The sequence below is a fragment of the Actinia tenebrosa genome, unplaced genomic scaffold (assembly GCF_029948245.1).
Source record: "Actinia tenebrosa isolate PJP-AT-01 unplaced genomic scaffold, QUT_ActTen_1.0 PGA_scaffold3__52_contigs__length_22856419, whole genome shotgun sequence".
Classification (NCBI taxonomy): Eukaryota; Metazoa; Cnidaria; class Anthozoa; order Actiniaria; family Actiniidae; genus Actinia; species Actinia tenebrosa.
In genome coordinates, this window is record NW_028292580.1 from 2,616,430 (window position 1) to 2,631,086 (window position 14,657).

The following is a 14,657-nucleotide window of genomic DNA, read 5'->3' on the forward strand; positions in this document are numbered from 1 at the left end:
AGTAATTAGGTTATATAATTCAGTAATCATACGAAAGACACATGGACACTTGGAAGAAAGGGAGAGATGTAGTATCCATAGCAACTAATCATGTATGATAATTAGCTAAGTTGTGAATAATAAATAGTTGATCTAGATATGGCGTCGAGTCACTACACTCTCCAAATTTAAGAAAAATCGAATGAAATCCAAGGGCCTATTAGCTTTTTGAAGTTGAGGTTTTAGCGGCAAAAAAGATTCGAGAAAAATGCATTTCTTTGTTTGGAGCCGGAAGCTGCAGGGAGCCACGATGGTGTTGGTCAAAACACCTGGAGTCTTCCATTTTGTCATCACTTGTCAAATTATATGTTGTTCTGGATGATCGCAATGCGGGATCTTTTTACAAGGACAAAAAAGGAGCATTTGGACTCGACGTTATTGCAAGCGACGGGACATTTCCGGTCTTTATGAAGTCACGATTTTGATTTGTCTCAAAATTTTGGCTTTTCCAATCAAAAATTGCAAGAAGTTTCACAAACATATGAAATACAAAAATTTAAAGTTACGAAATTTTTTTAAAAAATGTTTTCGAGCAAATCGTCATTTTTCGTATCCTAATACCTTAAGTTTACATTTATTTTTGCCAAAACAGGTCCATTTGTAACATAGTTGCCCATGGTGTACCATTGGTGAAAATTACGCCAAAAGGAAGTCAGGAGGGGAAAGCTAGTAAGTTGCACGGTATTTTTTTCTGATCAGTTCAAAGACAGCCACTGTAGCAAAATGGAAGTGAAACCTTAATAATATTGTTCTTTCTTACAGTAATTTCAAAATACGACTTACGGTTGACAGAGGGCAGCTCCGTTGCATTTGTATTGTGCGTCCCCACTGTAACAGGCCGTCCTTTGCCAGTCGAGAGGGATGTTGGTAAGTTATATTTGGACAAATATTTGCTTATTTCAACCAGTAACTTATGGAAATGCTATGAAAATATATTTTTTGTACCAAAGTGTAAGTAAGTACGTTTCAAGTGTCATGTAATTGCAGTTGTTTAGTGATCCATTATTATATAGGACTAAATTCTGTTGACGATGCGGTTGCCTCCGTAACCAATTCAACTGTACTGGTTGAACAGCATAGGATATATAAGTATTGGGATATGAAAGTAGTCATTCTAACCAGAGCGATAATACGTCTACGGCGTTATACATGGTGTTTTTATTACTTAGAGAGGGGTAGAAAGGATTTCCCTTATAGGTTGGTGGAGGATATATATGTAGAGAAAGAGAGAGATGGGGGGGGGGGGGGTATTACGGGCACCATATGATCCCTCCTGTGCGTAGTGAAAAAAAGCAACAACAACAAAACAAATAAAAATCAATACTCGTATGATATTGCATAAAGATGATTAGGATAAGTAACGCATTTTATCGAAATAATTATATGAACATTTATACGTACAGAATATATATGTACGTATGACGTGTGTAGTTTCCATAAACTAGGTGATGGGCAATTTCAGACCATATTTCACTGAGTTGACGAATTTATTTCCTTTACATGCGAATTATCCATACATTTCAACTTCTACTGCATGAATTACTCTAAATCCACATGAATCCCAATTCAAAGGCAAGAAATAAAGCTTGTTGTTGCTGCTTCAGTGAGTCTTCTAAAGAACTCAAACTAATGTGGACTCAAACAATGTTCACAACTGTGTGTTGTGTGCCCTTGAGGTCAGTAAAATTACTGGCACGCGCGGGCACGTGGCAATCACGTGCTCTACCGGAAGTAGGCCGCTACACCCCACCCCATGCGCAACACAGTGCAGCATATACAGATACAAAGGCCTAAGAAAATACAATAATTTTAACATGATGAACGTAACATGATAAGTTCGATCCCCTTTGGGATAAAGTTCAAGAGTTCAATGTTCTTGTCCTGGTTATCAGCCAATGTTGGCAGCTTCCTCCAGAAGGCAGAGTTTCTGAATCGGCCGTACCAACGTCGAGTTCTGGGTCTTCACCTCCACTGTCCTTACCAATCCATCTCTTCCGGGGATGGTCTTTAGAACACGACCCAATGACCATTTGCCTCTAGGAAGGCTATGGTCCACTAGGAGGACGATGTCTCCGACTTGAGCATTGCGGCGGACTCTGTTCCATTTCTGTCTTTCTTGCAGTGCTGCTACGTACTCCTTCAGCCAACGTTTCCAGAAATGGTTAGCCAGAACCTGAGTCTGTTTCCACTTCTTTCTGCAATAGATATCCTCGTTGACAAAGACACCTGGTGGTAGAGCTTGGACTGGTCGTTGCAGCAACAGATGATTGGGGGTCAATGGTTCGAAGTCACCTGGATCATCCGATGCCGCACAAAGAGGTCTGGAGTTAAGTACTGACTCAGCTTCTGTTAATACTGTGGTGGCCACTTCTTCGTCGACTAGGCTCTCCCCGAGTATTGCCTTCAGAGCCTTTCGAGTACTACGTGTGAGCCTTTCCCATACTCCGCTTGCATGGGAAGCCTTTGGTGGCTGGAACACCCACTGAATTCCTTTCTGCAGAAGCTCGTTGCTGATTTGTTGCTGATTCCACTGATCAATTGCTTCTCTGATCTCTCTTTCAGCACCAACAAAGTTCGTCCCGTTATCACTGTAGATGAACCTTGGTGCTCCTCTTCTGTTAACGAATCTTCTCAAAAGGTTGATAAAACAATCTGTTTCCAATGAACTAGCCAGCTCCAAGTGTACAGCTCTTGAATTCAGGCAGGTGAAAATCGCGCCCCATCTCTTTACAACTGCTCGTCCTCTCTTTACGTTCAAGGGCCCGAAATAATCAACACCGGTATGAGTAAAGCACGGCTCATACGCGGTTGTGCGGAATGCTGGTAGAGCTGCCATGATCTGTTCCATTGCAGTAGCCTTGTACTTTCTGCATGACAAACACGATCTCACCACCTTTCGCACCGCTGATCTACCTTTGGGTATCCAATACTTTTCTCTCATTTGGGCCAGGATGTGATCTTGTCCTGCATGAGCTAGTCTTTGATGGAAGTACTCGATGAGTAACCTTGTAACGTAATGACTTGGGGGGACAATCATCGGAAATTTAGAGTCGAAGGAAACGGGAGCTTCTGTGATGCGACCTCCGACTCTGATTACGTCGTTGATCAGTACTGGATGAAGCTTGACTATGCTGCTAGATAGTTTGACCGCCTTGTTCCTTGTTAACTCTCGGATTTCTTCAGAGTACACCTGGCGTTGTACAAGTTTCACTATGGCCTTTGAAGCACATTCTAGGTCCTTGGTTGTCAAGTGTTTCTCGATATCACTGCACGAATCACGATCTGTGCAGCGCTGTCTCAGGTACTCCTTAAACTTCAATAGCCATGCAACCTTTCTCAACAGCATGGACCAAGAGGAGTAGCGTGTCAGCAATTCATGCAGCTCATCAGGAGCTGTTACCACAAAGACGGGTCTTTCGTTTTTGATCTCTGCTTCATCATCAGGCAGTTCGCCAATCTCGTTAGTTGGCCAATGTTCTTCTGACCTTGACAAGAAATCAGGACCTTGTAGCCATCTTCCATTTGTCAGGAGCTCCTTTGCTGAGAGTCCGCGGGACGCATCATCCGCTGGGTTTAGGTCGCCGGGGCAGTGTCTCCACGTTCTAGGTTAAGACACCTCTCTAATTTCTGCTACACGATTTGCTACATAGGTCTTGAATCTCCGAGATTCATTGTTTATATACTGTAAGGTAATCTTGGAATCCGTCCAAAAGTACGCATCAGAAATCTTCAGATCAATTTCTTTCATGATGAGACTGTGAACTCTTACCGCGACCGTAGCCGCCTGTAGCTCTAACCGTGGGATAGACACATACTGAACAGGAGCTGTGCGAGACTTTGCCATCACAAAGGCACATTCTATGTTGCCATCAATTGATTCTTTCCTTAGATATGAGACCGTCCCATAGCCCACCTCAGACGCATCGCTGAAGTGGTGAAGCTGTAGTGACCGCAACCTGTCACTGCCATTCAGGAAGTAGCATCTGGGAATGTTGACCTGGTTGAGGAGTGCTAGATCTTTCTTCCAGTTATTCCAGCCGTATCGTAAGTCTTCTGGAAGCTCGTCGTCCCATCCGAGTTTTAATTGCCAAGTCCGTTGCACGAGCTTCTTTGCTTGTAGAAGGACTGGTCCTACTATTCCAAGAGGATCAAACGTTGAGCTAAGTACTGACAGACAGTCTCTTCTTGAAAGACCATTGCACTTTCCCGGATTGGACATCGCTTTAACTCCAAAGGTATCAGTTTCAGTGTTCCACTGTACTCCCAGAGCCCTCTCGGTGGGAAGACTATCTAGATCCAGGTCTTTGGTAGTTCTCTCTTCAGCAGGAATTGCAGCAAGCACTTCCTTGTCGTTTGACACAAACTTGGTGAGATGAAAGTTCCCTTTGTTTAGCAACTCGGTCAGACCTCGCACTAGTTCAATCGCTTGATCTGGTCTTGATGCTGATACGAGACAGTCATCGACGTAGAAGTTTTTTTTAACAGCTTCAGAAACTTCCTTATTGAATTCATGGCCATGGTCAGTTGCCGTCTTCTTTAACGCCCATGCTGCTATGCAAGGTGAGTCAGCCTTTCCAAAAAGGTGGACTGTCATCTTGTGATCGCTTGGTGGTTCGTCGATACCTTCACTCCACCACAGGAAACGAAGTGCATCGGTGTCTTTCTCTAAACACTTAACCTGATGAAACATACCTTCAATATCAGAGGCTACTGCAACCCTTTCCTTTCTAAATCTCAGCAGCACTCCGATAAGACTGTTGTTAAGTTGCGGTCCTTGCAACAGTTCCTTGTTTAGAGAGACTCCTTTGTATTCAACTGCCGCATCGTAGACAACTCTCACCTTGGGCTTGTTTGGATTTACAACACCGTGGTGTGGAAGGTACCATGTGATGTCGCTTGTCTTGTCAGCTTCATCCTTTGACAGCTTCTTGGCGTAGCCTTTCTTTATGTAGTCCTCCATGACCATCTTGTACTTCTCCGCGAAGTTCCGATCTCTTTTAAAACGTTTCTTGAGTTGCTCCAACCGCTGTTCTGCTTGTCGTCTGTTGTTGGGTAGGCTCACACCTTTATTTTTCCACAAGAGGCCGACTTCGTATCCTCCTTTATTGGTTTGCTTGGTAGTACTCTGCAGAATGTCTAGAGCTCTTGTATCCTCAACACTGTTTGCGTCATCATTACTTAAAAGACCTTGATTATCAAGAGTCCAAAACCTTTCAACTTGTTTATGCAGCATCACGTCAGTGTCTCTCGTGTTCGGATCACAATGTTTGAAGATGGACAAAGCAATAGGTTGATTATCTTCATCTGTACACCTTGTTGGCCCTGCCACACACCACGCAAATGGTGTTTTCATACCATATGGCTGATTTGGAGGGTCGTCTCCCCAGCAATATTCATAGACGACATGCGCTTGTGGTACATCTTGACCCAACAGAACTGATACTTTCTCCAAGCCAACACCTACATTCGACAGCTTCAACGTTTCAAGGTGTGGCCAAGTTGACAGATCTATCTGACTTGGGCAGTATCGTTCTGGTACATTCAAGTCGTCGACTACTAGCGCGCGGCGTACTTGAAGGCTTGGGCCCTCTTGGGTGGTTGAAGTAACAGCAAAACTGACATTGGGTAGAACACATTCATGATTGCTTTGGACGACAGTGTTGATGTTCACCCTCTCGGGAGTTCCTTGCAATTGTAGCTCTTGCGCCAGGTGTGAGGCAATCATCGAGCTCACAGCAGCAGTGTCCAGAAGACCATAGGTTTTAACTTCCTTGCCCGTTTCAGCAACTACTCTCAGTGGTACTACCTTCAACATAACAAAGTTCCTTCCTGTAACACTTGAGGTAGCATTCTGACTAATGCCACTTGCCCCTTCCCTTTCCTTGTCATTACTGAGGTCATCAGGCCTTATGTCAACATGAAGGAGAGTGTGATGGGTCAAGGGAAAATTACAGTTCTTTACTCTACAGCCATCTTTCGATGGACATTCACTTTGCTTGTGCAGTCCAGCTAGACATCTATAACACAGTTTGCCGTATCTTGCAAATCGTCTGCGCCATTTTACATTCTTGGACGCAAATACGGGGCAATCTGCGAGTTCATGTTTATCCTTCTTACATACCTTACAGGAATCAGGAGTCTTGCTTGTTCTAGCATGGTTTGCCTTGTTATTCTCTGTCTCTACCTGGGTTGTGAAGGTAGGAATTCTCGATTTCAGATGCGTTTCTGATTTGTTCCACGGGATCTTGGTGTTCCTAATGTGGTGCGATTTCTCCCGGTTAATCACTGTGCCTTCATTACTTCCGTACACGGGGTCATTTTCAATTTGTGACTCTGCTGATATGAATGCACAAAGTTCCTTCAGGGATGGTTCTCTACCCTCCGATCTTTGACGGTAAATGCTTGCCTCCTTACGCCACTTCCTTTGTAATGAATCAGGTAGTCGATCATAGATTAGCTTCAGATTTGTAGTACAGTTTAGTTCGTTCGAGTTCAATTCGAGCATAGACCAATAACAATTTTCTATCTTATCAGAAAAGGCTAGAAGGCTTGCGCTATCATTTGCTCTAAACCTTGGCCCTGCAACTACCGATGACTTTAATGCCTGTATGATCATAGCGTTTTGTCCAAATCTCTGTTGTAGGACATTAAGAGCTAGTTGGTATCCGTTAGGCAACCCTTCATAGGTTTCAATTGCTTCTCTAGCCCTCCCGGTTGTGTAGGCCATTAAGTAATTCATCTTCTCGCTATCAGATAACGTCGATTTACTCTCTACTTGATCTCTGAAATTCGATCTAAATCGCAGATAACGGGCGGGATCACCGTCAAAGGGGGTTGGTTTTGGTGGAGGCTGCGACATTCTTAGCTCCATTTTCTCCCAAAGAGCTGAGGGTGGCTCATTTACTGAGGACGTAGCAAAACGAGTTTGACCTTTAAAATCCTGGGTGCATACATGATTGTTCTTTAAATTAGTTCCTGGACTAGAACGAGTAGAGACAAACTTCTGATCCCACTCTCTATTACTCTGGTAAGTGGTAGACTGCAATGGCGCATTTGCTAACTTAAAATCATCTGCATCTGGAGTTAACTTGCTCTCTCTCCCTTTACCCTCACCCAGTCCCTGCTGTTTACTTGACACGACTATTACAGTCTCTTTTTCATGGGGTTTAATCGGGGAAGTGTTTCGTGGTTGTGGCAATTCTGCGTATTTTGGCGCATCGTCTGGGTCGTCTGAACCTAAGTCTTGTTTCTCGTCCTCTTTATTCGCATCCTCATATACCTTGCTAACAGCTGCTGCAACCTCACATTCAGCAATCAGCTTCACTCTCTCGGCTTCCCTACTGGCTCTGCGCGCTGCTTCATTGGCGGCAGTTTCTGCGGCTTCAATTTTATCGAACACAGCCAATTTTGCTTGCAGCTCAACTTGCTTCGCCCTTGCTTCGAGAAACTTAACTCTAGAGGACGTGCTGGATGCTTTAGAGCGTTTAGAATGTTCGGACTTAGCTCTCGACCTTGAAGAACCCTTTTCTGATTTATCGTCTCTCGTACGACGATTGACTTCTAGAGTCCAGTTCTTGGTGGACGTTTGAATATTTAATATTTCATTACATAAACCCTTATACATTTCTGAGTCTGAAGCGGCTTCGTCTTCATCAAGAAGTTCTAATATTTCTTCATGAATGTCGCCAAAATTCTTAAAGAGACCATTTAAATTTATAACTTCTTTACTCACCAATTTCAAGTTCTCGTCTAGACTCATGAGGGCTTCAATGTTATTGATTTGCATTTCAATTTCTCTCTTAGACTTCTGTCGCTGACGTCTCAATTCAGTCAAACGATAAGTCTTACCTTTCTCGGTCAATTTCCTTTGTCTCCGTTCATTATCTGGCCTTTCTGAGGGATTTTCATGAACTGTCATTCCGATTTCCAAGTCATCCTGTCCATCCCAAAATTTCCCTTCGGGCCTCGTGGTCGACGGCGGAATTTCGTTCAAAACTCCACCTTCTCGCTTCTCAACTTCGGTAGAACTCGCCGAAGGATCTCCAAAATGATCCTCAACATGTCCAACATCGGCTTGAACCACCAGAGTTTCTTGGTCTTGAACATTTCCTTGGATAGACATCATTCAAAGACGATTGAAGTTACTGTAGTTTCCATAAACTAGGTGATGGGCAATTTCAGACCATATTTCACTGAGTTGACGAATTTATTTCCTTTACATGCGAATTATCCATACATTTCAACTTCTACTGCATGAATTACTCTAAATCCACATGAATCCCAATTCAAAGGCAAGAAATAAAGCTTGTTGTTGCTGCTTCAGTGAGTCTTCTAAAGAACTCAAACTAATGTGGACTCAAACAATGTTCACAACTGTGTGTTGTGTGCCCTTGAGGTCAGTAAAATTACTGGCACGCGCGGGCACGTGGCAATCACGTGCTCTACCGGAAGTAGGCCGCTACAACGGGTATGTGTGAAATATGGGAATATAGATATTATGCACATACATAAACATACGTATATATTCGTAATTTATTTGGAACTAAGTTGATGTGCAACTTTGTACAAAACGCCAAATAAAATATGTCTGTCTGTCTGTCCTGTTTTTAAATATTGCGAACTAGAACTTTCCCTCGGGTCCAGAGGCTATTTGTTCGTTCTGACGATTGATGTTTTGAATGAAAATCGCTCATTACAACCCAGCACAGGAAGCGATTCAATAGAACCTCTGGAGTCGAGAGTATCTAGATCTGGGTTTGTATATCAAATCGATTTTTCGCTTCGCATTTAGGAAGGAGCAACGTGACAGGGAACTTGTCAAGGCAAAGCAAGACGTAGAAGCCGTGAAAAGTAGTGATGTGGATGGAAAGAAAGTAAGTTTCACTATAGATGTATAGCTTTGCCTGAAAAAATGTAAAAGATTGTATCTTGATTTGAATTTTCAGGTCGTTACTACAATTACATGTTCGCCACAATCTGTGGACATACCGCCAGAGGTAAGTGGAAGTTAATTTAGCGACAAAAGCGTCAATTTAAATAAGGATGGATTAATTAAGTACAAAATATAACCTTTTTTATGCATATAGGCGACCAGGGAACAATCGAGAAAAGAAAATGATACTACTGAAGCCGGAAACGAGTCAAATCCCTCAGATGAAAGCCATAAAGTAAGTAGAAAAAAGGACTGATATGACGCTTAAAACTCTTTTAAACCATTTTTCAAATGATATGAGTTTAATTATCTATAGATAGCCTAGAAAAAGTAAGAAACAGCGCCCTTAATTATGATAATCATTAAATCTGTTGCAAAGACCCTTCATACGGATTCCCCAAAGAATTGTTAAGGGGACGTGACAATAACGTTTTTTCCATAACAAAACAGCTTACTGTTTTGTCCCCTATAACAGTTCCTTGTAAGAATCCGTGCAAGGGATGTATATTCACATGCTTCGCAGAGTTTTATGTCTATAGTTTTATGTCTATATCATTTTGTAAAGTTATCAAGATTGGAGTAGGGGTGATAGCGGACGAGATGATATGTTACATCATACATTCCCAAATACTGATATTATCTGGGGTGATGTTTCTGTTAGATGAGAGCAGCGCGGGAGCAAAGGCTTCTGCCTGAAGCTGACGAAGCAACCGGTGTTAAAGTTAGAGTTGCCACTCCTTGTGGTCAAACAACAAGGTTCTTCTCCCCGGATGGGAGCTATCAGGCAGGTTATGAAATATTTTTAAAAACTTACAGCTTTTTATGTACTTCACTTATCAATTAACGGAAAATATAGACTATCAGCGCAAAGAAAAACCAAACAACCAACCAGCAAACAAACCAACAAACCAACCAGCAAACAACTATTGTGATTTGCGTTCGCACATATAGATATGATTCTTGACATAGCATAATTTTGTTTAAAATCATCATGAAAGTGCATGTCATTAATCCGTGAAACAAAACTAAATATGTATAGACCTCTTTAGGTTTGGCCTAATGTCTACCCATTTCAAAAGTAAAGCGTATCAACGGCAGTATTTGATCTCAATTATGGATGTTATCGCTTGAGCTGGACAAACAACAAAAGTCAACCTATCTTGAAGAAATATAAAACACGCGTCGTGCTTCTCCTAACACTTCTTTCCTGTTCTGCAAATCCCCAAAGTGTTTCATAACTTCATACAGCACAGCAAGCAAGTTTTTTATTTATTTTATAAAATACAATTCATTTGCAATAACCTAACAACGGAAGTTGCGCGCGCGTGCGCAAAAAAGCATGCGCTCACAACCATCAAAACAAAAAAATTAAAACAGTTGTCTTATAAAGCTGTATATAAGGTTTATGCGTCAGTGAATTCTTAGTTTGTTGATAACTAAATATTACAATGCGCTAAATAAGTAGTAAATGTTTCACGGATTAATGGTGTACAATCTAATAATACTGAAAGTGAGGTTTGTAATTATGTCTCTTCAGGAAGTGTATGACTGGCTGGGAAGTCAAGAAGAGAACCCTCTCTACTTTGTAATAGAGACATTTGATAAAAACATTGTGCGCCCTGAACAAACCATTGAACGACAAGACCAAATTTTAAGAATAGTAGAGTTGGTAAGAAAATTACGTTTGTTTGTCAGTACTTGCTGCTCTAGTATTCAATTAATCGATCATCGATGCTGCTTCTTTTATAGAACAAGCAGGAGATGACAAATATTTTTGGTCAGGAAGAGGTAAATACATATATGCATGGATATTAAATTGTACATGTATGTACTTATGAAGTTGAGGTGAGATATCGTACGTTTAACTGTTAGGGAAATGTGGGTTTGCTTTTTTCAATAAACATGAGAAGGCCAGCAGGTTTTCACTGTGCACTTGATACCCGGACCTGGAGGCTAGATGTGTAAACATCGCCTCGTGATGGAGAGGGTAGCAGGTTTATTTTTTTTGGACGGGATTTTTACTGTGCGCTTGATACCCGGACCTGGAGGCTAGATGTGTAAACATCGCCTCGTGATGGAGAGGGTAGCAGGTTTATTTTTTTTGGACGGGATTTTTACTGTGCGCTTGATACCCGGACCTGGAGGCTAGATGTGTAAACATCGCCTCGTGATGGAGAGGGTAGCAGGTTTTTTTTTTGGACGGGATTTTTACTGTGCGCTTGATACCCGGACCTGGAGGCTAGATGTGTAAACATCGCCTCGTGATGGAGAGGGTAACAGGTTTTTTTTTTGGGTGGGTTTGACTTTGTGTGTTAACGTTTCCTCGCTTCTATTTCACCTATGATACTTCCCGTCTTTTCTTTTATTCTCTTAGATTGTATTCAAAGGAACAATGCCTCCAACAGATAAGGGAGATGAATCCACGGTCATCAATGATGGTAAGCCATGCATTACAGTCCGTCCGTCCATTCATTCACTCACTCATTGATTGATTCATCCATCCATCCATCCATCCATCCATCCATTCATCCATCCATCCATCCATCCATCCATCCATCCATGCATGCATGCATGCATTCATCCATCCATCCATTCATCCATTCATTCATCCATGCATTCATTCATTCATTCATTCATCCATTCATTCATCCATTCATTCATTCATTCGCCCATTCATTCATTCACTCATTCATTTATTCATAAGTTCTTTTAATCATTTATTAATACACAACGATATGTTCTTACATTTTTTTCTGTGCTATGACCAGTTGAAGAAATACGTGAGCGGAATAATGATCAGAAACAAGAGGAAGCGAAAAAAAGGTGGCAGACTCAAAAGAAAGCCTTGAAGCGGCAACGGCGAAGACTTAATGAAAAGGAGAGAAAGAAACCGAAGAATACAACCTTAGAGAAATAGACTAAAAAAAAAAAAAAAAAAAAAAAAAAAGCAGTAGAAGAAGGATAACACAAAAGCAAAATGAACTAAGAGAAGGAATTCCCCCTATATAGCCTTGTAACCAGCATGTGCACAGTTTGATGCTATTTTTAAACCATTTGTTTTTCTGCACGCGCATTTACTGCGCACGCTCTACGCTGTTTGCTTACGTTTTTGGGGTTTTTCCGTTACTTCGACTCTGCCCTGAATATGAATGTGCACGTCGAAAGCTTGGCAAATGCGACAGAAAATTGAAGTAGTAGTATGTTCAACTTTCTGGAGTAAATTTGCATTTAAATTTGCATTTGAATTTATTTTCCAAAGCTTCGGACCTACATCGTCATCTTAGGGCAGATTTGAACATTTGAACATAAGAAAAGCATTAGCAAACAGCGTAGAGCGCGCGCGTACTATGCGCGTGCAGAAAATCAAACGATCAAATAAATGATATCATTGGATGATATTTTTATAATAGATTCTAAAAATAGCATCAAAGTGTGCACATGATGGGGCACGGGGATTCCTTCTCTTATTTCATATTCTCTTGACAAAAGTTTATATTGCGGCTTCCAATAGGACGTTTACATGATGGTGTCACTGACCTCTACTACCAGACTCCCTTGCACACTTTCTTTTATTCAGTTAATTAGCACCTGTTGTATTACTATTCTCATAGGGAAATTCGCGAAGCATTATGGTAGTGGGAGTCAAATGACGCCATCATGCAAACGTCCTATTCTTCAATCATTGTTGTGTTTTAAGACAAATATTGTGTTTTAAGACAAATATTATTAAATATTGGCGGGAGTTTGTGGGACGCGTTTTCAGACAAACAAACAAAAGTCAGTAAGAAAGGAAAATCAAAGGTTATCAATGTATTATATATTTGTTAAAGTTCTATGGCGGCCTAAAAAGCTTCTTCTTTTTTTTTTTTTTTTGCATTATGGAAAACTAGATTGTATCAAAAGTACAACATACTTATCACTTAACTCACTGATAAGCAAGCTGCCTTGTGAAATTGTGTATGTAGAATGTCTTTAATAGGTGTACCTCATTACATAAAAGGTACTGGTAGATTAGTATTTTTGTCATATGAAACAACAGAAATACATAAAAGACATGGCATTTATTGGCTGTTCTTCGTATACGGAATGGCTGTTCTTCGTGAAGAATCAATCAAAGAGAGAGTAAAAAAAAAATAAAGCGTAATTCCTGCATATTTGAAGCGTTTTAATGCGTCTTGCAATGCTGTTTTCGAAACATGTAGTTTTTAATAAAGAATGGGAATGAGTTGAGTTGAGTTTAGTGGGTAAATAGCTTTGAAACAAATGAACGAAGAAGGAGAAGAAAAAGAACAAACTTAAAAAACACCGTTATATGTCATTGGTATATTTTTCCCCTTCAGTATTCGTCTCTCCCCTTTTTTTTCTGAATGGGAAATTAAAGTCTGAATATCCAAATTAATGAAAAAAATATAGTGAATGAAATTAATTCGTTTCTTCTAAATTTATTTATCCTTAATCGTGTACGAAATCCAAAACTGCATCGTGTACAATTGTAAATGTAACCAACGAAACTGATCGTGTACGATATCAAAGCTGAATCGTGTACGATTATTTACACGCAATGAAACTGATCGTGTACGATCAGATGAAACGTGTACGATTATGATTTACACACAACGAAACTGATCGTGTACGATCAGATGAAACGTGTTGGATATGAGATCGTGTACGATCTCATGAGATCGTATACGATATCCCAGGTAGACACATTGATCCCAAATTAATGAAAAAAATATAGTGAATGAAATTGATTCGTTTCCCCTAAATTTATTTATCCTTAATCGTGTACGAAATCCAAAACTGCATAGTGTACAATTGTAAATAAAACCAACCAAACTGATCGTGTACGAAATCCAAAACTATATCGTGTACGATTGTAAATAAAACCAACCAAAGTGGTCGTGTACGATATCAAAGCTGAATCGTGTACGATTATTTACATCCCACAACCAAACTGAACGTTTACGATATCAAAGCTGAATCGTGTACGATTGTAAATGAAACCAACCAAACTGATCGTGTACGAAATCCAAAACTATATCGTGTACGATTGTAAATAAAACCAACCAAAGTGATCGTGTGCGATATCAAAGCTGAATCGTGTACGATTATTTACACACAACGAAACTGATCGTGTACGATCAGATGAAACGTGTTGGATATGAGATCGTGTACGATCTCATGAGATCGTATACGATATCCCAGATAGACACATTGATCCGAGTTGTACGTGGTTACAAAGCAATAAAATGCAAGGCTACCAAGCCATTTGGCGCGCTTCAGGCGAGCTGAGACCACCTTGGAAAGTGGACCAGTTCAGATCGAACTGAGACCGATCTGAAGACAAACGACCCTAGTGTGAACACGCGAAAGTGAACTCAGATCGTTCTGAGATCGATCTAACTGCGTAGTGTGAACGGGCCCTTAGATTCTATATTGAAATTTTGTGCTTCCTCCTGAAAGTTATAAAAGTGATAATCAAACAATAGGAAACAAAGAATTCTGTATGAATTACTTCTAATAAATATTTAGCTACTAAATATCATTCACGGGTTTAGTGCGTGCACTCTAATACGGATAAAACGGATAAACTGATGAAAGTACGAGGCTGCAGAGGCCATTAACTTGTGTTTATTGACTACCAGTAATAGAAGACCTCCTCGGCTCGGACGTAGTGTCACATTAC

General features: G+C 40.8%; 1 protein-coding gene across 1 annotated transcript; it reads right to left on the bottom strand.

The window, feature by feature from the left end:
- Positions 1-1,927: 1,927 nt before the first annotated feature.
- LOC148907713 (uncharacterized) lies at positions 1,928-8,161 on the bottom strand. Its single transcript, XM_089035724.1, has 2 exons — positions 3,723-8,161; positions 1,928-3,641 (listed from the first exon to the last, which is right to left on the bottom strand). The coding sequence occupies exons 1-2, from the start codon at positions 8,159-8,161 to the stop codon at positions 1,928-1,930; spliced, it is 6,153 nt and encodes a 2,050-aa protein (XP_088891850.1).
- Positions 8,162-14,657: the final 6,496 nt, after the last annotated feature.